Source organism: Myodes glareolus, chromosome 15, assembly GCF_982192425.1.
Source record: "Myodes glareolus chromosome 15, mMyoGla1.1, whole genome shotgun sequence".
In the NCBI taxonomy this organism is placed as follows: Eukaryota; Metazoa; Chordata; class Mammalia; order Rodentia; family Cricetidae; genus Myodes; species Myodes glareolus.
In genome coordinates, this window is record NC_142040.1 from 52,149,463 (window position 1) to 52,176,960 (window position 27,498).

General features: G+C 37.4%; 1 protein-coding gene across 4 annotated transcripts in view; it reads right to left on the reverse strand.

Moving 5' to 3' along the window:
- Spef2 (sperm flagellar and cilia associated 2) overlaps positions 1 to 27,498 on the reverse strand; it is a 157,091-nt gene that overhangs the window by 108,217 nt on the left and 21,376 nt on the right. For all 4 annotated transcript variants that reach the window (XM_048429290.3, XM_085676648.2, XM_087896945.1 and 1 more), the window contains 4 exons: positions 22,974 to 23,160; positions 20,205 to 20,393; positions 16,955 to 17,142; positions 5,889 to 6,057 (listed from right to left, as the gene is read on the reverse strand). In XM_048429290.3, coding sequence (XP_048285247.3) covers positions 5,889 to 6,057; positions 16,955 to 17,142; positions 20,205 to 20,393; positions 22,974 to 23,160 — 733 coding nt within the window. The remainder of the gene's footprint in view (positions 1 to 5,888; positions 6,058 to 16,954; positions 17,143 to 20,204; positions 20,394 to 22,973; positions 23,161 to 27,498) is intronic.

Below are 27,498 nucleotides of genomic sequence, written 5' to 3' on the forward strand. Positions count from 1 at the left end.
ATCTTGGCTCTTGATCTGAAAACTCAACAAATCCTTGCCCCAGATCTCTTGGCTGACCTTCTCGCAGTTGGACTTGGTGTACAGAGGGCATTAAATGTGATGAAACACACCTCCTGCTGCTCTAAACTACAAGTTCTAGATCTAATATTCTAATCATTCCATTCGGGAACTTGGGCTTTTCAGAGGGAAAGCCATGTTTCACAGAGACGTGGGGCAAGAATGAAGCTTTTAGTCCCTCTTTTGCTGCCATTGTCACCTCTCGCCATGCTTCCTTTCTTCCAACTACTCCAAAATCCTGAGGCTTTATAGGTGTTTCATAACTCAAGTTCATGCTAATGACACAGGACTGTCAGGAAAAGCAGAAAGGGTGTTTATTTATCTTCTCTAACTGCTTATTCAGCTCACGGGATCTGACAGCCACACGAGACTTCTGGAACACTGTATGGGAATGGTGTAATCACCAGGTATCAATGGGCTAAGTGCATTTGAGAAGGTGGCAGAAAGAAGAAAGTGATTAACATGCCAGCAATTTCATGAAAGAACTCTTATGGGATGGGCTCTGTATTGAAGGTTTCAGAACAGTTTAAATCTGCATTTACTCAGGGAAGGGAGCCTGGCAGCTTTGATGTGTCGCTTGATTTCTAATCAGGGATGGGTGTGGTTGGGTATTTCCTGGCCAGTCTGGCCTTTAAATTCCAGAGGAGTCTGAGGTTGGCAGAAGGGATGTACCTCCAGGGTGAAGCTGGAATCTACTGGCAGGAAACACAAACTTGGCCCCATAGTCAGTCACAAAGGAAAAATTGAAGTAGCAACTGTTTCACTTGCTACCTCGAACTCCATAGTGAACTGAACAGTATTTTTGCTAGATTCCAAGATTATAGGTACGCAACACTTTGGTCTCTAACTAATTCCATCATTTTTTATTCTTAATGATCTGGAAATGTAAAGAGGTTCTGATTGAAGAGTGCTATTTCTCAGTTATCCGATGATTTTTGCCCTAACAGCTTTCTTCAATCTTCCATGGCTTAATATCACTGAAACAGACACATCTGATACTAGCCCACAGAAAAGAACCAGAACAATTCTGTCAATATTGAACTTATTTCTCCAAGGAAATCTGAGTTTAACATGGTCAGGTATCCAATATTGAACACATCATTGAGACGATTATAGGCCCAAATTTTAGGGAGCCTAGCAACTGTCCTACTATACAACCCAATCTCTTTATCTTACATTGCCAGAATCTCAAAAAGTTCATCAGTATCAGATTTCCTCTTCTGAGAAAAAGGTATATATTCAGCAGCCACAGTCAATGGACTACAGGTCTGATTTTAGCTACAAGGGGTAGCTAAAAACTGTAAGAACCTACTTTCTCTTGAGAACTCAGCACTGCTCAAATTCAGTGAAGACATGGTGCAGACCACGGTAAGGGCTTGGCCTACGCTCAGATTCCATATAGGTTCAGAGTGACTCACTTGGGAGCACAGTGAAGGAGTAGCTTAGCCATCACAAAACGAAGGGTTCCTATGCAGTTCTTCATCTGTTCTGCAAGCTACATAGTCCCTTCAAGACCTTAATTTGGAACACAGAGAATTATCCCAGACCAGTGCTTTCTGAATCACAATGTCCTGGGTTAGAGAAAATCAAAATCCAAGACTTTAATATTGAAGACTTTCTTCTGATACCCGTATGTCCTTGGGACAGTACCATGATGGACTTCACATCATTTCTCCCTGTGCTAGAGTCACAAAACAATTCTGATGCTTATGATCACCTTGATCTACAACAACAACAAAACTCCAAGAAACAACTGTTTAAACTGCAATATTCATTGCAAAGATAAGCAGTCCACCTCAGATCACTTCTGTACTAACTCAAGAGTCTGGTTTCTAAAAAGACTTTTGAAGAATCTTTGACCTCTGACTTAAATCATCCTCTGCTATTGCATAGAGACAATCAGAGAGATATTCTGAGGATTTCTCTGCTGTGGTCAAATTTGTAGACACTAAAACATTACCCTCGTCTCCTGAATCTATACACCAGGAATAGAGATAAAACTTAAAGCCACGAGCCACTGCAGTTATGATCTCACAGCAGCGGACACTATGTCCACTTGGCCTACAGAAGACTGACCCTGTCACTTATCAGGTGTGGAATATGAAATAGAATCAAACCGATGCCTGAAATCTCCAAGTAAAAACAGACTTCTTCATAGAACAGAAATTTCATCTCCCACTTAGTTCCTCATTCTTATTACTTGGTGATAAACTCCCAGTGAAAAGAAATCTCATTATATGCACATATTTGAAGGTGGGAGAGTTCTTGAGGGGACAGGGCTTTAGAGACTGGACCACTGTGTTAAACATTAAACACAGGACAAAGTCTAGTCTGGGGAAAGTCATAAGCAACTAACCATCACTCACTCAAACAATCATAAACCAAAACAACATTTTGTCATGAAAAGAAAAAATAGCCATAATAGAAAAATTGTCACCAAGAAGTTAAGTAAGATAGATGATGTATGAAAAGGAAAATGGCTTTCTCTCACATTATAGTAAGAAGCTGGAATCCCTTACAGAAAATAGCATAAGCCTTGAATTTCACTCATGAACATCAAATCACCCTGTGTTCTTGAAATCCGCTCTAGATTATTCAGAATACCCTATGTCATGTAGGTTTTATGGAAGTAGGTCATTCAATTATATTGTTAAGGGAATAATCACAGGGCAAAATATGAAAAATTACTTGTGATGCAGTGATTAGTTGACTCTGTAGACACAAACTCCACAGATGTTGAAACTGACAGCTATAACTCCTAAACGCAGTCAATAAGCAACTGTAAGTAAGATGCTTATGTAGAAATAGAATGCTGTGGAAGAAGACTTTTCCTAGTCAGAACCACAGAGAGGACATCATTTGGGATTGGTGAGGGTCACAAATTTGGCAGGATGAATCATGGGTCTGTCTGCTATCTGTGACTGTGCTAGTGATTATTCTGGAAAGGTTGGGTGAATACCTGGTACCTGATTGAGCCACTCCCTATGTCTATTGGGTCTTAAGAGCTCCTCCATCCTTTTTGTTAAATAACTCAGTCTCTTCAGCCTACTGCAATGGCGTAGGACAACCCCTGCCCAGGGATGGCTTTTTCATGATGCTCTTTCTTCTCAGCAGATAGGAAGATTTCTAGAAACATTAGTCATTGGCTAGCACTTCTTTACCAGTAGCAATTCTAGAAATAGAGCATGATGGCAGGTTACTGAGGAGGATATGAATTCTTAGGGCCCTGAGCTCAAACATGGATGATGTCAGTTTTTTGGGGAAAGAAAGTATGGATATCAATAAAGTATGCCAAGAATGCAAATACTTCTGAAGATCTGCCTTAACTTCTAACATTAGAAATCTTGAACAAATTTTGCAATAGCAAATATAGGTAAGCAACTAGTCTATGATCTAAACCAGGATAAACTACCCTTCTGAATTTGTTATAGACTAGCAAGACTGATAACACATTTTATCATCTGAAATATTTATTTTTCCTGTATGTAAGAATATTTAGATGAAGTTCTTCAAGAGAACAAAATACTCATAATGGTAAACAATAACTAAAAAAATCAATTTATTGGACAATCTGCATAGGATCTAATTTGACTCTGCAGAACAAAACGCATAAAGTAGGAAATTGCAAGGGAATTTTCATTAAAAGAAAAACAGCAAAGGCGCTACACAAAAAGAATTGCACTGACTTATAGATGTTCACAAAGTCCTAACAAACTCGACAATTTCCTGCCAAACAAACATGCCAGGGGCCTCAGGATGTGGGTAAGACAAGCATGTTCCTGTGGTAAGCATTTCCCAAACAACGAAAATAGTTAGAAACATAGAGCCTTCTCAGTTGTGGCCTACCTGGTCTCCTGATTTATGAGAAAAAGAACAGAGTCAACCAAACTGTTCCAAGAAATAACTGAGCAAAAAATACTGAATTGTGAATCAGCCAAAGGCTGTCAAATGACTCTGCTTAATTGGACAGTATAACTTCTTAATTTATAATGGGAATCAATACCTTAACATAGTTTGATATTTATCAAATAACATCTTTTCCCATGAGACCTTATCTTTTGGATTGACATATAAGGTATACATACGGTTCCACAGCCAAACTAGATAAAATCTATATGCAGTTCTTAAGTTTCTACTCAATCCAAAATAAACAATCCTATCAAGGAGATAAATATATATAGTCGTGCAATTAAAATAAGGTTTACATTTAATTTCCCATAATCTGATATTGCTTCCTTAATTTTTTACCAGAGTCTTAACTTCCTTTAATATGTACACATCAGTGTTACTTTGTTCATTTCCCTGGTCATTGTCATGAAGTCATTTTCTGCATTCATCTCTACAGTAAATGTTTATAACTATTCACTGATTATTAGTAAATGACTAATCTTCCATCATTCATTTTCATATTGTATTTGCTAACCTTCTAGAAGTCAGTGCTATTCGAACAATAATATTCTCATTCTTTACTCCATGGTTGTGCCCAGAAACTGCATTCAAGAGCCACCACTTTTATAACATTATAAGGTTGAGATGAAGTGGGATGGGGAGAGTTGAGTGGTTAAAAAAAATGAGTATGTATTACTTAAATCCAAAACACCATGCATTGGACTAAACCACCAACATTTACAAAATAAGATAGGTACATTATTATTTCATAAATTGAGGTACCAAATGTCTTCAGTGCTTAAGGATTAGATACCTGATATCTATAGTCAGCAGTGGACAATGCCACTGTTTTATCCCAAAGGTTTCTAGGCAACTTTCTAACAGGCAGTGGTGGTATTTCCATTTCCTCGAAATAAAAATAATTTCTCTGAACTCCTCTCTTAACTCAATATAAAGTATATCATAAATTGTTATAAACCATATATTATATGTTTACCTATATCAATTTATCACAGGGACTTCATAAATACATATAATTTAAACATTATTATAAAATTGAACTAAAAATCGATAAAATGTACAATTTGTATCCAATATTGATGTGGGAGAATTGTTTGTATTTTGTCAATCATATTTTAATAAAATGCTGATTGGCCAGGCAGGCAGTATAGGCGGGAAAACCAGACAGGAAGTAGAGGTGATGCAATGAGAACAGGAGAATTCTGGGAAGCAGAGAGGTCCCTCTGCCATTCCTACACAGACCACTAAAGAGGCAACATGTAAGCTGTCACACTGAGAAAGGTACTGAGCCCATGTGGCTAATGTAGATAAGGATAAAGGGGTAACATAAGTTATAAGAGCTAATAAGAAGCCTGACCTAATGGGCCAATCAGTTTATAATCTTATGGAGTCTTGTGTGTGATTTTCCTTGGGAGTTGCCGGATGTGGGGTACCAGGTAGAACAGATACCCCAACAAGCCGGTCCCCATGTTACACAATATTCTTGTTATTTGCATAAAATGTTGTATGAATTTTTGTCACTCTAATTCATAACCCCCTTCCTCTCCATTTTGCCTGCAATATAATATACTACTGAGATAAATTGCTTTGGAAATGATATTTTAATAATGGTTTTTGAGGCAAAGGTAGAAAGCTCATAAAAGAAAAATTTTAGTAAGGTGTCCTTCTGACATTTGTTTGCTCAATGTATTATAGTTAATTATTTTTAGGCTGCTCCAGTCTACTGTGAACAGTGGATAACAATGATAAATATTTTAAACAGGTAAAAGTTAGTTGTAAATATATGAATTAATATAAGAGAAAATGCAAATATAACATGTCTGTTTTCATTAATAGGAATCAAGTAAAATACCACAAATTAACACTAAGGAAAATAATTTATTGTGTTCAATTCACCCAGTTTATTCCATATTAGTATGTACCTTATAGTCTTCATAATCATTTTTATCAAGCAAGTTCCTTTTTTGCAGCTCTATATGATGTTCCGCAGAGGATTCTGTACGTCCATTTTTAAGAGAATCCTGTTCATAAATGGGATTTCCACTAAAAAAGAGTTCTTTCCAGTCATGCATCATCTTATGTGGAATAAGACTATTGGGACAAAAAGGAAAAAAAAAAGAAAGGGATTAATGCATAGTTTAGTGAAATACACACTTTTATCACTGGGCATTTTTTTTATCCTTATATAAATGCTCCCTTCATTTGACTTAAAGGGAAATGATTAATTTAAACATGTTTAAAGGTTATCACATGTATGATGTCAGAATTATCACATACATTAGATTTTCTGTAATGATGATATGCACATAAGTAAACTGTTATCTTAAAGGAGCCTTGGTATGCCTTTATTCTAGTCATTGCTTACAGAAGTGGAATGCTAGGTCATTTAAATTATGTCCTCAGATTGCAGTCACTTGATACCAATGCTGGGAATTACAAATCCTAAGTTTTTGGACCACTCTCAGTGCTTTAGATAACTGTTCTTCTACACCACAGACAGTAAGAAATGTTTTAAGAGTCAGTGACACTCAGCAACATTTAAGTTCCAGACATTTCATAAAACAGAATAGGGAATGTAATTTGTAGCCTCCAAAAGCCAGCTCCAGGAAAAAAAAAGGCAAAAGTAATTATATAAACAAGAGATTCAGCTGAGAATTATACAATGGGAAAATGTAACAGTGTGACCTGACCAGATTTGGGGGTTTGAGAAAAGTCTTTTTGAAGAAATACCTGCTAAGCTGAAGTCTAAAGAATGCCTCAGAGTCAGTCAGGACAGAGTGACCATAAAACATCTCTGAGAGGAACAAAATGTGTGAAAGAAAGAGGCTGGTACGACTCTGACAATGTCTCTTTAAAAAATAATGGTTCATCTAGAATTTGAAATCACGACTCAAAAACCTGTATTTACAACATGGATTGTATTTAAGGGAATGCTAAGTGACGAATCCTGATACAAAAGGACAGATAGTCTATGCTTCCCCGAATAGGGCATGCCTAGAAAGATGTATTTGAAGACATAAATTAAAATTGAGACCATCAAGAGCTGGAAGAGGCAGTACCTGTTATTCAATGAGTACTGATCTAAAAGTCTTTCCGGTTTAAAGGGCTATGTGGCCAAGGGTCTGAAAAAAATCAGCTCTCATCATCTTTAGGCATCCATTCTCCTTTCTTACTCTATGACTTATTGAGTGGAAGGCTAAAATTACCTGCCTTCCTTCTTGCAGTGTTTTAATGTTCCTTTTAGTGGTGATTTCAGTGCGACATTTGTGGGGGTTCTCTGGTTGTGTAATTGCAATCCATTAAATAACTCCACTCACAAAAGAAAATGGAAAAAAAAAAACCCAGCTATCTGGCCTTTACTGTAATTTTTCTCACACAGAAGGATGCAAGGACAGCCATAGCTAATATGACTAAAGCAGGAATGCTTTTGAATTCAGCCTCTCTAGAATTCATGAATACTGATAGGCATCCTAGCTCCACAGAACTCTGACCTTCCACTCCCCCACCCAAGGTGCTGACTGACTTTCCAGGGGAAGGAAGATACTTGTAGGAACTTCTTGCATGTCCTCCTTTCTTCTTAACTGTATTTCTTTTTTTTAAAAAAAAATTTCATTAATTCTTAGAAAATTTTATACAATATACTGATCTTGTTCACACCTCAATTCTCCTATGTCTGCCTACTTCCACTCTACTTCAAGTCCTTTTAAATTTTTTATGTGTTAAATTGAAATTGAAATACAACACTTTCTTTCCCGTCCCTTTGTCTCCTCCAGTCCCTCCCAGCTCGCTCAAACCTCTCCCACACCCTCTCACTCTCGGGTTCATAGCCTCCTTTTATTATATTTCCACTCTCAGCACTTTGCTCGACCAGCGTTTTACATCTCTTCTACCTACAACCCCTCATCAAAGAGGCTTCTCTTCTCTTTACAGCAAATGGAGAACATCACAGAAAACCATACTTGGGGAGCATGATAGGCTCCCCAAAATTAAAAGATTGTGAGGAGCCTAAGGACAACAGATATATCTTCATCACAGTGTGCGCATCTATGCCTCAGAGAATGTCCCAGAAAAGGCAGACATAGTGTAAGAGCCAGGGTATTTAAGGATTTACTGTGAAGCAGACTCTACTAGAAATGACTGCAGAAACAAGACCTGGACAATGCTATAAAGAGAATCATATGGTACACAAGCTATATGGATTGGCTTTTCATTTAGCGTAATTATCTGGAGATTCAATCACAGTGTATTAAGTATCAATAATTTATTCTTCTTATTGCTCAGTAAATGTCATGGTATAGATATACCACAAATTAATCATCACTTGCTGACAACATATGGGTAGCTATGAGTATTAGGCTATTACTCCATGGATTCTATAAGCATATGTTCATAGGATTTTGTGTCAGTATATATTGGAAAAATTTTAGGGAAATGTCCACTTGTTAGTTGTATATTCAACTTTTTAGGAAATTGCCAAATTATCTTCCGGAAAGGTGCTACCCTTTTCAACCTTACAAATGATGAATAAGTGATTTTCTAATTCTCAGCGCGAGCAATATTTGGTGTCATTTTCCCTCACTTTAGGCGTTCTGAAAGTGTGAATGATCTTTCACTGCAATCTCAGTTTAAATTTTTCTAATGACTAATGAGATTGAATTTTTTTAATGTATTGTACAGTAACATGTTTTTCTTTCTTTGATGCAAGTTCTAGTTTGGAATGATTTTGTTTTGTTTCCTAGTAAAATTTTATTTTCTGTATTTCTTCCTGTTTCTTAAACTTACATATTCTTCAATAATTGTAGTGATATTTCATTTGTATTTTAATAAATAAAGCAAGCTTGCCTGAAGATCAGAGAGTAAAACAGCCCCACTGGTCAGCTTCACAGAGCAGGCAGTGGTGACACACACCTTTATTCCCAGTAGACAAACTAATTTGCTATAGAAACCAGGCAGTAGTGGTGAACACCTTTAATCCCAGCCCTAGAGAGGCATGTAAGATGGGAGACAGATCTCACACACAGTCTCATTCTGAAGATTGCTGGAAGCAGAACAGCCATTTTGGACTGAGGTAGAGGTAAGAGCCAGTGGCTGGTTGTTTTGCCTTCAGGTTGAACCCCATTATATGTCTCTGGGTTTTTATTAATTGTGCTACTGGTAATTTCATATATGAGTACAGTATATGTAGAACATACCCAAACTCACCCCATTCTCCAACTCCTAAGGAATCTCCACCCTCACATCATCCTCCTCCCAAGATCACTTCTTCTTCCTCTCTTCCTCCTTTTTCTTCCTTACAATGCACTGAGATTACAATTAGTGTTGTCTGTATGCAAATGGATAAATGATCAGCAGCTGAGCTGTGGACAACCTATGCATGGCCCACACTACTGAATCAAACTGACTGAGACCTCATCATTTAGGAGCAGATGGCAGGCGACAGCTTCTGAAGGTAGGTAAGTCATTGTTTTTCTTCTGCAACTTTAGTGAATGCACATCAACTGCCATTCCTCTGTTCAAATTGTTCTATAAATACTCTACCCAACTCTATGTCTTATTGTCTTTTTCAAAGCAGCTGTTTCATTTTATAAAAGTCCATTTATTGACTTCTATCTTTTGCACAGCAAAAGATTTTCCAATGTAATTAAGTATAGTCTGTCATGTTTGTCTCTTACAAGTCATGGTTTTGGTACCATGTCTAAGGCCTTTTTGGGTATTCATAGGACAACAAAAGATCTCTCTCACGTGAAAAATTTTATACCTTTTTTTACATTTCCACCGAGGACTTACTTTCATTGAATTTTTACATGTTATGTGAAAAGTATATCGCAGGTCAATTAAATTTTTTAATATCTAATTACACCAGTATTATTTCCTAACAAGACTGCCTTTATTTCATTAAAGTACTTAAGAATCTTACTCAAAATCAGGTGTGTCAGTTTGTGGTGATCTGTGTTTGGGCTCCTCTATTCTGACCAACTGATCTATGTGTTAGCCCTTCTACTAACAATTCATACTGTATAGCACCTCATGAATCACAGAAATGGTGTGTTCACTCCATCTAACACATTCATCCTTTCTAGTTCCTTTATTTCTCATATTAATGTAATAATAGTCTCATCTATATTTACAAAATAAAGGGGTAATAGTGGCCTCAGAAAGTGAATTGGAATTTGATTGTTTTTCTTCTCTGGAAGGCATGTGATAATTGTTTTGGAAATGAAGTTTAGCTATTAATTCTCCTAATGTTTGGGAGAAATCTTCAATAATAATATCTGGGACTGAAATTTCCTTTTGAAGACTTGTAAAATTACAAATTTAATTTCCTTGAGGGTTATAGGCCTATACAAATTCAACCAGTAATTGAGTCTGCCAAATTTCATGGAGGTGCTTTGCAGCATCTCTGTTTTCTGAGAAATCAGCTCATCTCTTCTGTTAGCACAGTCAAGTGTGCTCCATCTTTCACACACTTCTTGCTAATCCTTCTGGTGTCTAATGGCGCTGAGGTAATATCCTCTGCTTTGTTCCTGCTGCTCATAAGTTTTGTCATCTCCGTTTCTTTCTGCTCTTTATCAGCTCCTTCCTTTTCATGTTGGGTGTATTTTCCCTTCCTTGTTTTAGACTCCTGAGGTGCCAGTGTCAGTGATGCAAAATTAATAGTTTTTAAGACTAGTTTACGCTGTAATTTCCCACCAGCACTGTTCTTGCTGTGTCTCAAAAAATTTCCTGTGTTGTATTTTCATTTTATCTCATTCGGTATACTTCAATATTCCCCTTAAGATTTCCTATTAGCTCTGAGGATTATTTGTTTAGAAACGTGTTCTGAATTTCCAAGTACTTGGAGTTTCGCCTCTCATTTTTTATTCTCTGATAATTTCATACAAAGAGTTCAGGCCACATTCACCCTCATCCCTAATCCCTCCCTGCCTACCCAACTCTGTCTCTAATTTTTCCCCATTAAGTCCATTTGTACTGCTTAGATATTCACTGATGCATGGCCTTCTGCTGGGGCATGGTTGAGCTACACAGGTTTCTCTTTTGCTTCTATTCCTCAAGGGTCATACTCCAAGCTTTAAGTGCTTTCAGTTTGTTGAAGTTTATTCTATGTTAACAGTTCTCAATCTGTAAGTCTCGACTCTTTTTGGGGTCACATATCAGATATCCTGCATATCAGATATTAACATTATGAATTGAAACAGTAGCAAAATTGCAGTTATGAGGTATCAATGAAATCATTTTATGGTTGGGTGTCACCACAACATGAGGAACTGTATTAAAATTTCACAGAATTAGGAAGGTTGACAACTACTCTATCTATGTCCTGGGATATTGAATTAGTCAAGGTTCTCCAGAGGAACATAATTGATAGAAAGAATGCCTGTCTGTCTATTTACCTATCTGTCTTCATCATCATCATCATCATCATCATCATCATCATCATCATCATCATCATCATCTATCTAGTTAATTAGAACGGATTACAGGCTGTAGTCCAGTTATTACAACAAAGGTTATCAATAAAAAGTATAAGAACAGAGTAGTTGTTCAGTCCACAATGTTGGTTGTCTCAGCTGGTCTTCAGTATGCGCTCAAATCCTAAAGTAGGCTCTAATGCCAGTGAAGGAATGAACTTGCCAGCAAGAGTGAGGGGAAGCAGGCCAAGAGCAAGAGTTTCCTCCTTTCATGCACTATATATAAGTTGCCATTAGAAGCTGTGGGTCAGATTAGAGATGGATCTTCCCATCTCAAAAGTACTGGATTAAAAGTGAGTCTTCCAACTTCTAATGATTTAATTAAAAAAAAAACCTCACAGATGTATGTAGTTACATGGGTTTTAGTTGATTCCAGATGTAGTCAAGCTGACAACAAAGAATAGCCATCACACACACACACACACACACACACACACACACACAGAGAGAGAGAGAGAGAGAGAGAGAGAGAGAGAGAGAGAGAGACTATCTGTATACACAGTTTCCATAGAGTTTTGATTTTAATCAATATTAGCCCATGGTAGTGGGTGATGACAGTTATTAGAGTGGACTGATTGGCAGTGTTGGTTTCTATCACAGCATTGCTCAATTTCTGAGATATTTCCATAAGTTGTTGAGTTCTCCGTCTATGATTGAAGGCCTTTTCATCTCTTTCTGATTAGATTTTTCCTATTTTGTAGTTCAAATATTGGAGGACACATGATTAAAGTTGCTGTGACTTTTCATTGCATAGACCCTTTACAACCTGCGATGTTCCTCTGTTTCTGCTAATTTACTTTGCTCTAACATCTGTTTTGTCTGATATCAATATCAAATCCCATGTTCTATTTTGATTCATGTGTACATCTAATATAGTTTTATTTTTCTTACCCAGAATATGCCCATGTCATCTTATTTGAAATTAATTTCTTGTAGATGTCATAATGTTTGATTCTATTTTTTGATCTACCAATTATTGTCTTTTAATTACTATATTCAGATATGATATTATTATATGAATGTGAAGTCTATTAATTTGTATTTCAAGAGGTTTTAATTATTTTCTTTTCCATGTTTACTGTGGATTAAATGATTGTTTCCTCAAATCTCTTTTAACGTGTCTGTAACATAGCCAGTACAGGTTATTTAGCAATAGATATTATATTGTGTATATACCATTTATGCACCTACTACACCATTTTATCACTGACAGACAAAGAAAATGTTCTTTTTTATGTCTCTTTGAATTAATCAGATGGTTACTAAAGGTTTTCTGTGTGCACATTGAGCAGGGCATTGCACAGTGTCTTACATTCATTCCATCTGCCCTCTTGGGAGGAGAAGGCAACCTCTTCTCACTCATCTTGTTGCTTACTGAGTTCTTTCTCTGCCTTGCCTATTCCAAGTTTTCTTTTATATAAGAACTTTCTTCCTGGTAAGAAAACATCTAACATCTTTTAGCCACTAGCTGAAGGGTAGCTATGCTGGCAATACATGTTCTTAATAACCATGACCTACCGATGCCAGATATCCCCTTCATTCATGATAGGTTTCTTTAAAACTTTTAAAAAATTATTTATTTCATTAGTTTGTTTTGCCTGCATGTATGCTTATGCACCACATATATGGCTGATTCCTGCAGAGATCAGAAAAAGATATCAAATTCCTTGGAAGTAGAGTAATGGTTAGTGTGACCCACCCCGATGATGCTCAGGGTTAGACCTGGTCTTCTGCACAGATGCTTTTACATTCCAAGTCATCTTTCCAGGCTCTGGGTTATAAGATTCTGAGTTGAGAGTTCCTTGCTCTGACACTTGAAAAGATACTCTATCACTTCTGGTTTCTGGAAAGATATGATCTGTCATTTAAAATAGTTTTCTCTAAAGCTGTTTCCGTGTGGGCTTTCATGGCACCTTCTTTTCCAAGTTTTCAGAAATTTAGTTAGATATACCTCTACATCAAGTTACCTGGGTTTATCTTATTTGGAGTTTGCTTGACCTTTTGAATCTATAGATTAATGTCTTTTGGCAAGTTCCTGAAATTTTCAGATATTATTTTTGAGTACTTTTTAGCCCATATTTGTTTTCTATTTCCAGGACTGAAATGCTCTGTGTAATACTTTGTGTCTTGAGTTATCATCATAGCCTGTGAGCTGAGAACTTGGTCATCAAACTGACACTATTAGGAGGAAATGAAACTTTTAAGTGTTAGGGTCCTGATGGGAGGATAGGACTTTGAAGGGAACATTGGGACTCTAGCTTCTCTGTTTCAGTTCCTTGTTGCCAGTATATAATATGCTTCCCTGCCGTATACTTTTTATCTTGATTTCCATGTTTTTCTATCTTCCGTGGCCCAAAGGAACAGGACTAAATAGCCGTTAACTACAGTTTCTGAAGCTGCATCTCTAAATAAAGATTTCATCTTCATAAGATGTTTCATCTCAACATTCTTTGCAGTGACAGAAGACAAACATGACACTAGTGACCAGTCCCTTGACTGGGACTCTGTTTAATTTTTCAACCTCTTATCTCTATCTCTGTTATTCACATTGGACAGCTTCTATTCATCTGTCTTCTAAAGTCCCTGAGTCTTTTCTCTGTCTGCTTCATTCTGCTGATGTGCCCAACCACGAAGCACTTACTTTGGGTACTGTACTTTTCTATTATAAAATTTCCATGTAATACTAATTTTCATTGCATCTCTGTTCTGTGACTATACTTTTTTGCATTTGTTTCAAGCAGCTCATAATTGCTCACTGGAGCACTTTGCCACGGCAGCTTCAAATTGTGAATTAGATAATTGTAAGACTTCTGTCATCCAGGTGTTGACATCTGCACTCATTTCCTAGGGGTTTTAGAACAATGTACCGCAAACTGGGTGGGAGAAAAGACTAGTAAACCGTTGTTTCCTGCAGTGTCACAAGACAGAACTTTTAAATTGAGATGTCAGCCTGCCCAGGTATCTTCCGAGAGCCACGGCAAATCCTTTGCTGCCCTTCCTAGTTTTTGATGACGTGCTGGAAATATTTGGCTTTCCTTGGTTTGCAGCTTAGTAGCTCTTTGACTTTGTCATAACAGGTGCCTTTGTTGTGTATCTCTCCTCCTTTTTTTACAATGACTCTAGTTTTGTTGAATTAACCAACTAACATATCATCATAAACAATCATATCTGTCAAGTTTCTACTTCCAAACAAGGACACATCTAAAGTTTTATAAATAATGCAGCTAAGTACATAACGGCGTTATACATTGTCTTTTCACTTCCAGTCTGAACTCTTTCTGGCTCTTCCCATAATGGGCGACATAACTTTTTGCCATAGTTTAGAATACTTTGCAGCTCTGTTTGGTTGCTTTTTCTGACAATGATCTGGCAAAGGAAAATGTAAATATTATCCCGTTATTGGAAAGTGTGGATAAAAATCCCTACGTGTCTGACACACAAGGAAAGGAGACTACTGCAACTCTTGGGAGGAGATGGGAATTTTGCTTTCACAGTCTCCATAGCTTATACTGCAAAGATCTTTGTATCCCTAGAATGGTCCTACGAGGCCCTCTCTGACACATGCCACTGAGACTGCAAGGGGTTTCTACCATGCCCAGGTGGAAAGCGAAATCCATGCTTTCTGCTTGATCTTCCTGTCACCATCCTGATAAATAGGTGGCTTGTTTTGTTTTGTTTTTCGAGACAGGGTTTCTCTGTGTAACAACAGCTCTAGCTGTCCTGGAACTAGCTCCTATAGACCAGGCTGGCCTCAGACTCACAGAGATCTGCCTGCCTCTGCCTGCCAAGTGCTGGAACTAAAGGCATGGTGTCCCTTTTTACATTGCAAGGGTCCATGAAAATACCTATACTTGTTGGCATGGGTAGAGGTGAGATTGTAATTTTGCCCATGAAATTAGGTAGAAAACAGTTGCTATTACCTAAAACTTTTCAGTTTGATAGCTTATTTCTTTACTGGAAACCCTATACCACTAATGTATCAGAAACAGAAAAAATATCAGGTTTTATATAGCATATTTGAAGCAAAATTAAAATACATGGAGGCCAATACTTCACAATTTATTAGACCCAAGTCATCAACCATCTGAATTTTCTCCACATTCCCTTTTGTTATGTGGTTTATGACTAGGGGTTTAAATGTATTTAGTGGGATAAATAGGGATATGTGGATTTATTCTGCTCATCCCCAAGCAGAACTTGGTTTGCTTTTGTGTCTTAAAATTATGGACTTTTATTTGCTTAGAGATATCTGTGTCTAATTATATACTTTTTTAAACCTTAGATTGATCTCATTTTTTAACATAAAATTCAGTTCTTATAAAATAATGTTTTAAGCTACTGTAATGACTTGTGTCACTTTTCCTATTTCATTCATCACTTCTGCATATTTTTGTACTAAAAACTATATCAGAATTATATTTTCTATATATTATATAAGTTATTGTATATAATTATACATAATAAAATATGTAATCTAACAAAAAGTATTATATTAAAAGTTTACTATTTAATTCCTTCATTTTTGAGTATGATTTACTTTTTACTTATTAAGCTGTAACGTAATCATAACTTCAAAGTGATGTCATTGCATGATCAGATCTAATAAATGACTTTAGAAAGCAGACAAGCAGATAAAACCCGCTTTACACATAGGATTGATGGGATGCTTTTCATCTTCTCTGCTGATTCCATGAGTCATTGGCTCTTGTTCCTTTCATTGTGAGATCATAAGAAGATCTCAACCTGTGAACTCTAGTTGTGTGCCAGCTAATGGATTACGTGACCCTTGTGCTGTGGAACTGCTTCAAGTTTTGTTCAGCTTTTTCTTCTAGCAAGGCATCGTAAATAACAGGCCTGTGCGTCTAGGTATTGCAGTTTCCTGAGAGGCTCAACAGAGGACTACCTCCGCTAGATGCAGTACACAGAGAATACTCTTTTGTCAAGGTAACTTGAGAAAACTCTCTGAATGCCATGGCAAGTTTGGTATTGTGTAGACCTCGAATAGACATGGAAACCACACAGCAGATTATGTTTCTCTCTTTTCTTTAGAACTAGGAAGGTGGGAACAATAGAGGGGTGATCTGATGCCTAACTATGCTTCGGTGCTTTCCTTATTTGTAACTTCCTACTCTAGATTTACGTTATTTAAACTTTCTACTTGAAATTATTATCCTGGCTTTTCATTTTTTTAAATATCTTGACAACATTATTGTAAATATGTTGATTTCTTCTAGACAAGAACAATTTGATTATTAATAGTCTCCAAATAATTTCACCCTCCTATAAATGTGAAGGGTTTCATAAATGATACCTGTTGTCTTGACAAATAATTTAGACACAACTTATGAATAGACGTGTCCTTACCCTAAATCATCCCAGAAAATAATCATTGTCCTAGCCTCTGCCTCCCATTCTCCATTCATGAAATAACCTTTGCCTATTGGTGGTGCTCACTTGGCAGTCTTACCGTTCTGCTGTCTGCAGTGACTGTGGTGTTCATTTTGCAAAGTAATACTTACTTATCTGTCAGCAACCTGTAGTCTGACACTTTAGTGCACAGATCAAGGATTTGATCCAATATTTCTGCACATATCCCATAGTGCTTCTCAAAGCGTGCTTGAGCTCTTTCCACAGCGATCTTCTCATGGGCTTCTTTTTCCCTCAAGGTTTGTTCCGCGAAATCAATCTTGGCTTGTTTGGCGAGAGCCTAAGAGGGCAAAAATGAACTCTCAGTCACTATTATTATGCAATTATTCGTATGAAGGTAATGTCATAATACAGAAAAAAATCTTTAAGTAGAATGAAACCCCCTTTATATCAGGGTTTAACTGATCAAGAATCATTTTTCACTCCTTACCACACAACATGTGCTAAGCAAAGGCAGTGTCTGTTAAACTCCATGTTTAGCTCATCAGCAAAACAGACTACCGAGGGAAGTGGTGTGGATGGGAAAAGATCGGTGTCATAAGAACAAACTGATCTTTGGCTTTCCTGAAGGTGTCTCAACTATATCATCTGCTAAGAGCCAAATGTCATAGGGAAATGGTTAGTCTGGGTCAGCTGGCCCTTACACATCTGGGACCAGGCTCCCCATCACCAGGAACACATGCTCTGACAACTGTACTTCACTTTTCAGCATTAACTCACTGACTGACTGACTATGAAGTAATTAGATTTTAGTGCATTGAGATAACACAGTTGACACATTGTAAGTGTGGTTAAGTCCTTGCTGCTTTAGTCTTTATAAATTTATAACATTCATTTGTAGAAACATGTATGTCCACAAAAAGCAATTAAATATTTCAACACCTTATCACCACCCTCTACTTTATTTGTATGGCGGCAATCATTTTGCTTAAATCATTCTTTACATAGAACACTGGCTAGCCAAGCTGAAAGCAACATAATGCTTAGTTGGAGAGATTCAAATGATCAAGTGCTGCTTTTGAGGAAACTTTACCAGCTGCTCCAGCAATCAGATCATGTGCTAAGCTGCCGCACTAATAGGATCTAAATCCTGTGATTTAATTTAGCCAGTAGAAAACAGAAATAAATGTGGGTTTCAGAGGAACTGCCTACAAATTTAAGCCCCAGCTTGTACACGGAATTCAAGTTCAAATTATTTCAGAACTCGAACAAATCATTTATCCTTCTTCAGTCTCAATTTCCTCAAAGGAGGGATACTAATAATTTTAGCATAGTCAGAAAAGTTAACTGATCCATTTCATCTGAACAAGTAGTTTTTTTCACAACACAGCTGATAAATGAGAAGATTAATGACAGCAGATTGCTATGGAAAGTCAGTCATTTGTTTTTACTGTTGACATCTTATTTCACATATTTAATTTCACTGGGATGAATATCATTTAAGATCAATCCAGTGTATTTGATAGATTCAGGAATGACACTAGAATTTTTCATTTCAGAGACCCTGTAGAGAGAATGAACACAAGTGAGACAAGGAGCTTTGTGTTATCTTCCTTGATATCAGGAAGATCTCAGATGAGAAAGGAACTTGACATTGATGAGAATTTACAGTGACAATAACACTAATAGATGGTGAAGGTGGTTCTCCATAGGAACCACAACATTAGAAAGAAATGACAGAATTTCCCTATCAGAAACAGAACAGCTTCCATTCGGGACTGACATCTGACTTCCTCTTCCTCCTCCATGTTTTCCTTCCTTCTTTTCTCCCTTCCTCCTTTCCTGTCTTCCACTCTCTCATCTTGGCTTCCTCCTTGTCTCATTTCTTGTTTTCCATTCACCTATTTTGTCTCTCTGGTCCACTTTTCCTCTGCCATTCACTCTGAGCTAGACACACCATCCTCTCCCATCTATCACATCAGGGTATGTAGCATCCCTAAAAGGAGACCGAGGTAATATAAAAGAAGGCTGCAGATGTAATAATCCTTCACAGTGTTTAGCTCGGGCTATGGAGGCCTAAAGGAAATCTCTGCTCTCAACAATGTATGTCATTGTCAAACTTTTGACTTGACTTTCCTGATGTGTCAACCTTAGATCCAGATAGTATTCATGTGTATTTTTTTGCAAGAATTATATTTGCATGTAATGAGCCTGGCGCAAAGGTGATTTGACGCAAATGCTCAAAATGATGCAATTTATTATTATTTATAACAGTAGGTGGCACCAAAATTTAAAATCAAGAGCTACGAGTTTAGAAGAAATGTGCTTTATCATGAAGCAATGCAGAAAGAAGCAGCAAGGTGGTGAGCTGAGTGCCAGCGCCTTGTTTACTGAAAGTCCTTCTCTACTGTCCAGACAGGATGTGAAATGACAGTAGTGTAAGCTAACTGAAATGCTGGGCGCAGGAGTTCCAGGTCTCTGCCATCAAGGTTGACAAAATGATGAAATAAACTTGAGTTCCCCAATGGGAGATAGACAAAAGTCAAAGTAATACATGGTTAAAAAGTCTGTTTTTGTTATGAGACGCCATACCCATAAAGTGCAAGAGAAATAGGATGTGGTAAATTAGTAATAGATTCGATTTTTTGATTTTCACGTTTCCAAATAATACCACAGTAGCAAAGAACATACCCAGGAGACAGATCTTGGCTTCTGGGCAGTGTTCTCACTGACAATAAATTAGAGTATTTCCTGCCTCTCCACAGACAATTATAGTTTAGAGGAAGGAGCAGTACAATATAGGTTTCAGAAACATAGAAATCAATGAATTGTTTATTTAAAACAATTTTTCTTACTTTAAAAAAAGCTTCTTAAAAGCTCTCTTCTGCCTCAGCATAATCACCTGAAATTGTCCATACCAGTGTTCACACTGGTAACTCTCTTGAACTTTAGAGATGAAGACTTCCCTTGGGTGTCTGAGGTAAAAACCACAATGACTCAAACATATGAATCTAGATAGTCAGCACTGGCCTTCTGTCAACACCGTATTTGAGGAGAGTGGAGAGACAGATGTATTTTAGATACTCAAGGAAAATACAGATGAAGCAAGTACTCCAAACTGACCACCAAGTTCAGAGCACACATTAGCAACAACATGCAGGCCCCAGAGAATGTCAAGATAGTTCTTGTAGCACTTCCTGGGGAATCATTTGGAATTAACACTTCAAAAGCATGCAACATGACTAGAGACAGCTAGAGACAAGAGACCATGGGACTGGTGGCAAGCATGCGGTGCTTGGCATCAAGTTAGCTGGGGGAGGGTGCAGCATGAGGGGGCTGCCTCCTCCTATGTCAGTTACAAGCTGACGTCGAAGTATGATTTTTAATGGAAACTTTATTTACCGCTTCTCGATCAAGAGCATCCTGGAAATCCTTAAGTCGCCTTTCTTCATATTGTTTCTCCCTGAAAATTCTATTTTGCCACAAAACTTCCTTTTCGTGCCGAACGTGCATGAGCTGCACAGCAATCCTGCGCTCCTGCTGGGACTGACGCATCAGCCGGTGAATTAACTGTTCTTCCCGATAGGCCTCCTGCAAACACCAGCACAGGTGCCAAAGGTTTGTCAAAGGCAAGTCCAGATTCTCCACTGGACTCAGAAGTGAGTGTGCAAATAATGTACGGAAGGCATGACAACCATCTAAGTCAACTTCTGCCCTTTAGTTTAAATTTGAACACATCCACACACACACAGATACACACATGCACATATGCACCCATGTATGCACACACACATGCCTGCACATGAATGCACACACAAGAAAGAATTGCAATGGCGTCTATTTCACCACTGAAGTATAATACTAGATCTTTCCAGAAACATTATGGTATTGAAATTTATAACTGCTTCAAATAAGTTGTTAGTGCCTTTAAAATCTAACAAAAAACAAGTCATGCGAGTTTTGAAAGTTTTCTAAACAGGTAAAGTAATTCTTATTTCATAATATGTTTCAGAAGTTTGGAAATCAGGTGTATGCACTTTAAAAGAATGACTCAGTATGGATGACTGACAATAATACAGAACTGCTGCTTTTCTAGGGTGAAAAGTCAAAATCTTAGGAGGGAAAGCTAAAACTCAATGAAAGATGAAACCTGGAGATGTGGAAATTGCTGGTCACTCATCATAGGCACCGCGGCAGTTAGTGGGAAGCAGAGAATGGATGTGTTACTGGCTGTCTGCAGGAGAATGGAGGGGAAGTGAACAGGGAGAAAGAATGAACTGCGAATCAGGTTGGATGTTGCGCCTTATCTGGCTGTGTGCTTAGTATGAGCAGTTTGGTTCTGCAGGGTCCCCTTTCTTCCTAGGTGGTAATGAGGGACTTAGAAAAAAAGCAACTCCTCAAGCCAGGAGGATTTCTTTGTCTAAATAGAGGTGTCATATGGAAAAAGGAGGTACGTGTAGTTCTCAGTGGGACTTGAAAGAATACCAGTGTTTCAAATTTAATACCCAACCATCCAGTGTTTTATAGAGAAACTCCTGGATCAATAATGGCATTGTCTCAAAGGATCTACAGCTATAGCATTATAGGAGGAACACTGCACATTTTTTTCAGAAGCAAAATACAAGGAACACCCTACAGTGAATGCTGAAACATGAACTCTAGGCTTGCTTTAAAATTTTAAAGCTCAATAGAAAATGAATAAGACATTTTTTTCTGTTCATAAGATGTCTTAGATACAGTCATGAACAACTTAAGAGGTGTTCTGTCTAGCTATTAAATTCTAAAAACAACTTATCGTTAACAATTCTTATCCCTTTATTATCTACTAATAGAAGAAGAGCAGAATGCAAAAATGGACACATATTCTTCCTTTCCTTTATTCATAGCTCTGCATTGTGACCTTATATGAGCCAACAACAGTAAGAATCTCTTGTTATACTCCATAAATTTGGTATGTGGTATGACCATTTACTTGAACTGATAACCAAGACATCGACCAAAAAAAGGCACAAAACAAACAACAACAAAAGCTAAAACAATAACCCCAAAGACATCAAAAAGCACTTGAGGTTTGGCTTCTAAAATCTTATAACAGTCATTGTATACATGACCTGAGCTACTAGAAAAGGAAAGACTTTAAGAGCATGTACTTGTCTCCCAGGCAGGACTTAGCAGATTTTGGAGGTCAGACAGCACCAGTCAGCTACCAGCTGATGCCTTAACAGCCCAGCCAAGAGGAGCAGAAGAGTGCAGCTGAGCCCAGGCCCTGGTACCAACTGAATTGTGGTCTAGTTTGGAATAGACAAACCACAGTTTCAAACATATTTATTTAAATATGAAGTTGCTTCATTGTTCTGTAAGATTAGACTGTGTTTACACAGCAAGATAACTTAGCTGTCAAAATGTACTCGGGTTAGCCAACCCTTATAAGGAACATCCTGGTCTGGTGAGTCAAGTTTGGATTAGTACTGAGATTAAACTGAGAAAAACAGAGAGGGAAGATTGTGGGCTGGCTGCATTAAGGCTATGCATGTGAAGTTTCAGTTTGAAGATCTATGAGAACCTTCACATAAAAATTAAATGGAAAAGATTTTGTTGCTCTTGTTCTCTATGGAAGTAGTTCACATTTCAGAAATGGATGGTTTACTACAATTTCACTGAAATGTAAGACATTTTTTCATACAAACTAAGATACATGGCAGTTCCTGGTAAGGAAGGCAACAACCCCAGAACATTGATTAATTATTGTCCTGTATTTGTAGTGAATAAATGAAAATAGGATTCACTTCTATCTAAATAGTATTTGCACATTTGGGGAAGATTTCAAAGAATATATAATCTAGAATAGCCTCCATTTGATTATAGGCTTCCCACTTCCCCGTGAGGTTTCCTGGGTAACAATTAAACACTTTTCCCTTGACTGCAATGGAAGAAAGGGTCACTGTACTACTTATGAATAACTAAGTACCCAAGGGTCTATAGCCACTCAAGAGGAAGGAGGGTACTTTAAAATTTATAAGTAAGGGCTTTGCTCTTCTGATGTGAGGATCTACCTATGACATCTTCCTTAGAGTGGCAGACAACATGTATATAAAATAGTATTTGTATAAATACAAGGCCACATATTTTCAAGTGCTCAGTACTTTTAGTGGAGAACATGAACTGCCTCACCTCCTGGGCTTCATGGGCTATTAACTGGTCCATCAACAACCTCCGCCGTCTTTTCTCCCTTTGTTCACGTGCGAAAGCATCTTCTTCTAGGCGTTTCTGGATCTTTTTAATGTACTCATCATCTGAATAAGTGTTTAACAAATCGGTAGCTGTCTGGTCTGTTGTTTCTAGAGAAGTCTTGGATGCACTAAAGGTAACAAAATTTTGTTAGATTTTAACACTGTAATTACATGCCCCTTAACTGTGTTTATGAAAGATTTCTTGAGAAAACTCCTTTCAGTTTGTTTTTAACCTACTGATGGAAGCACTGGATAAACGTTGAAGCCTGTAGCTTATTTGTAGATTATATTTTCTTTAGCTCAGTCTTTAGCTCTATCTCTCTAAGGTTCTTAACATAGCTTTTTTTTTTCCCTAAAGCCCATCTCCTCATTTCCCAATTCTTAACTTTTCAGTCTAATTAGAGATTCTGGTTTCTTTCCTGCATTTATCTATTGGCCTCTTGCTTCTCTTATTGTAAGTCAAAAATAGAGAAACTGTAGATAATTTAAATGTCAAAGAAGGCACCTCAATGACAATAGACTAGACATAATCAATGTTAGTTTATCTAGAATATAGTACCTATATTGATGGCTCCATTCACTATTACTCTGTTCTCACCTACAGTGGTGCAAGTTACTCTAAGTACTCCCAAATGTACTTATGACTTCTTAGGGCATTGGCCCAACCTTTGTTAGGAACTTTAAGAGTTCAAAGTTGACACACTTATCATGACTCAGCATAGGTCTGATCTGGCATCAGCGCAGACCTTCCTAAAACATGAACACCTTAAGTTTATTGAAACAAATGGTTCCTTAGCATTAAGTTTATAGTCATTTAAAAGTTATCATTTAAAGTAAAAGAAATATTTTATGTGCATAGAAATTAAATCATCAATCCTCATCTGTACATGTCTTTAAAAAGCCATTAGAATACCTCAGTATAGCTGCATAAGATATATGATAGTGTTGCTTGACAAGGATAGTGAATTTATATTATGAATCATCACTGTGTATGATATCACTAACACAGAAAAAATAATTTACTTAGAAAAAAACAAGGGCATGTTACTAAAGAGTTTTATGACTAAAGAGTCATTCATTTTCATACAGGCAGAATTACTACTGCAAAAGCATGTTTACTCTGAGATTAATACACACTTATTATGTAGGTCCTATCAGATTCTAGATCACAATTTGTAGGTTTGCTGCTCCAAGCTAAATTGTGGATCCATAGGAAAAGTATTCTTTTCTTGCTCTTTGTACAAACAGTGCTAAATTTCAAAACTATGCAGAGAATCACATGCAGGTAAAAGACACTACGATTCTGATTATTTTACCCACAGGAGGTCCAGACATGGTTGTATTTTGTCCTGAGAGGAGCTAGAATAAACTGTTTCAGAACCCAGTACACCGGTGGCCAGAGGCAGAGCTGACCTTTGCTTATTAAGAGGTAATACATTTAAAGCCCCTCATGGTGGCTCAGGTCTGTAATTTGTGTTTGGGAGGTAAAGGCAGGTGAATTTCTGTGAGCTCAAAGCTATCATGACTAACATAGTAAGTTACATGCCTCCAGGACTACATGGTGAGACCCCCACCAACAAAAATAAATAAAAACTGCCCTTGGGCCAGTTTCAAACCCCCCCCCCCTTTTTTAAGGTTAGTACGATTAAATGTCTGTGGAAGATATATGACCATTCAGAAAAATTCTTACCATTCTTTTGTCTAAATGTGCTGTTGCAAAGATTCTGTTCTAGCCAGGCAGTGGTAGTGCCAGCACTCAGGAGGCAGAGGCAGAGAGCACTCTGTGAGTTCGAGGTCAGCCTGGTCTACAAGAGCTAGTTCCAGACTGGTTCCAAAGCTACAGAGAAACCCTGTCTCAAAAAACCAAAACAAACAAACAAACAAACAGAACCAAAAACAACAACAACAACAAAACCAAAGATTCTGTTCTAGATTAAGTACAGGTTAATTGCTCCCTCAATACTGTGTTTATGCTGCCAAAACTACCTAGTTCGTGAGTTCTCAGTTTTTCATCAGTCAATCTATCCATTCTTCCATCCACCCACTTATTCATCCATCAGCTCACGAGTTATTGAAGACTCCATATGCAAGGTAATGACAAGGAGCTGAAAATGTTGCATTTTCCAATCAAAACATTATACATTCCAAAAAGGCATTAAAATATTACACTGTATCCCATAAATATATATTAGTTATTCAAAAATTAAAATTATACGAAAGACTTAAAAAAGGTGTTGATGCTAATTGAACAGTTTAATTGATGTCTGTATACATCAAATTATCATACCATATGAATTTTTAAAATTAAAATGATAAAATTAAATTTGTAAACATAAAAGAAAGATATATGGTAGTTTCATTAAAAATATATTTATTTTATTACATGTGTGTGTTTTGAAGACAGTAGTTATAATGTATTGATAGCTGAATGTTTACCAAACATTCATAGAGATTAATGGATTTTTACATAGGAATTATCAGTATAGAAATTTTGTCAACTATTTATTTTGGGAATTATTTGGTGTGTCTATCACACCAAAAGCCAAACTAAAGCATCCGATAAAGCTCGGCTAAGTAAACAGATTACTGATAGTATTTATTAGTTGTTTAACATAAACGAACAAAATACAACACCTAATGAAAGTGTCTGCGTCAGGGTGGGGCTGTCAGAGGAGCGCCACACTGCTAGCTGAAAACTTTCCGTTTTTCCATAGAAGGAAAAGGGTGGGCTTTGAGGTGACAGCCCTTGTCTCTGAAGGTCTTTTCAAGCATGGGCTCAAAAGAGGCAACTGCCTGAAACTGTTCTTGAGACGCAAACGTGTGTGTGTGTGTGTGTGTGTGTGTGTGTGTGTGTGTGTGTGTGTGTGCGCGCGCGCGCGCGCGCACGCGTGAGTGTGTGTATGTGTAAGGATAATAAAGAGAACGTGGATACCAATTAGAGAGTGGGGGTACATGAGAGGAACTAGAGGCAGGGTACCTTGGAGGGGCTGGAGAAGGAAATGGAAAGGGGAAAGGTTGTAACACTATGAAAATTTAAAAAAATGTTACAAAAAAATTAACTTTTTTGCAACAAGTTAGCATGAGGTTTCTAAATGATTCCAGAACAGCCTCAATTGAAATTTCAAAATGATTTTTAAAAGTAGTTCTTGATTTAAAAAAGGGGAGGGGCTTTTAAAAAGCCCGTGGTCCTATAACTTTGATTTTCTTTCTCACTTGGCTTTAGACCAAGACTTCCCGGTCATTTTTTTATTGTGGCCCTCAGCAGAGTTATTTGTGGAGCACATTACTAGAGACTTCTTTCCAGGTGAGGCGCTCTGAGCTACAGATAACCGACTCCTGGTGGCGCTCCAGCTGAGTCGTGTCCTGCACTGCCACTCTGAAAAGGGGGACTCTTTGTTCCATGTCCACTTCCAGGTCCCCTTAGAAATTTCTAGCAGGATTAAATGGAACCTTCCAGCACACACACACACACACACACACACACACACACACACACCAAAAACAAAACAGAAAGGAATTGAAAGAATAGCGTGGACAAAGTACCTCCCATGCTTACGGATCAAAAGAACCCATATTTTGAAAATGTTTACATTACATTATTAAGAGCAATGTATAGATTCTGGAGTTTCACCACCTAAATTCTTCATAGAATGGGAAATATTATAAAGTTCATAAAGACTCTAGATATCCCAAGCAATCTAAGCAAAAAGAGAAATTCTGACAATATTTTAATACCTGCTCTCAAAACATAAGACAGAGATATGGCAACAAATCCATGATAATAAAGTTCAAAAATAAACAAGTCCAGCAGGGACACGGAATACAATATCCAGAGATGAATGCAGGCAGCTACAGTCACTTGGGTTTTGAGAAATGTACCAAACTTGCATTGGGGGAAAGATGGGTCCTCTGCAAAAAAGTTGCTGAGTGACCTAAACATCCACATGCAACCTCTTTCCCTTTCTCTTGCTTATATAAAAGTCAATTAAAATGGCTTGAAGACTGTAATGTAAGACTTGAAGGTTTGAAACTACAGGGCGTATAGGTACAGACACAAACTCATTGTAAAGAACTCAGTAGTCCACGAGACAGTAGCAAGCATTGGTAAATGTGTTTGAATGAAATATGAAAGCTCTCATACAAGAGATACAAGAAACCACGAAGAGACAAAGGCAGAATGGCAAATCTTCCTTGTCACCTACGTACTTTGGATTCTGGTTTTAGGGACAAACGTTATGTTAATAAAGGGCATGGGGATCAAGGCAGAGCATCAGAAAATAGTACAGAAGGTGGGAGAAAGGAAAATAGGTATATTTTCCATCTTTCTTGATTTTCTTTCCATATCTGACCTTCCTACTGTTTCTTTCCTGACTTTCCATTCTTCATTGGACTCCATAATTCCCTCAGAAACATTTAGACACAAGAGGAGCATGTTGTTTAATTGTGTATTTTCCTTTAACAAAGAA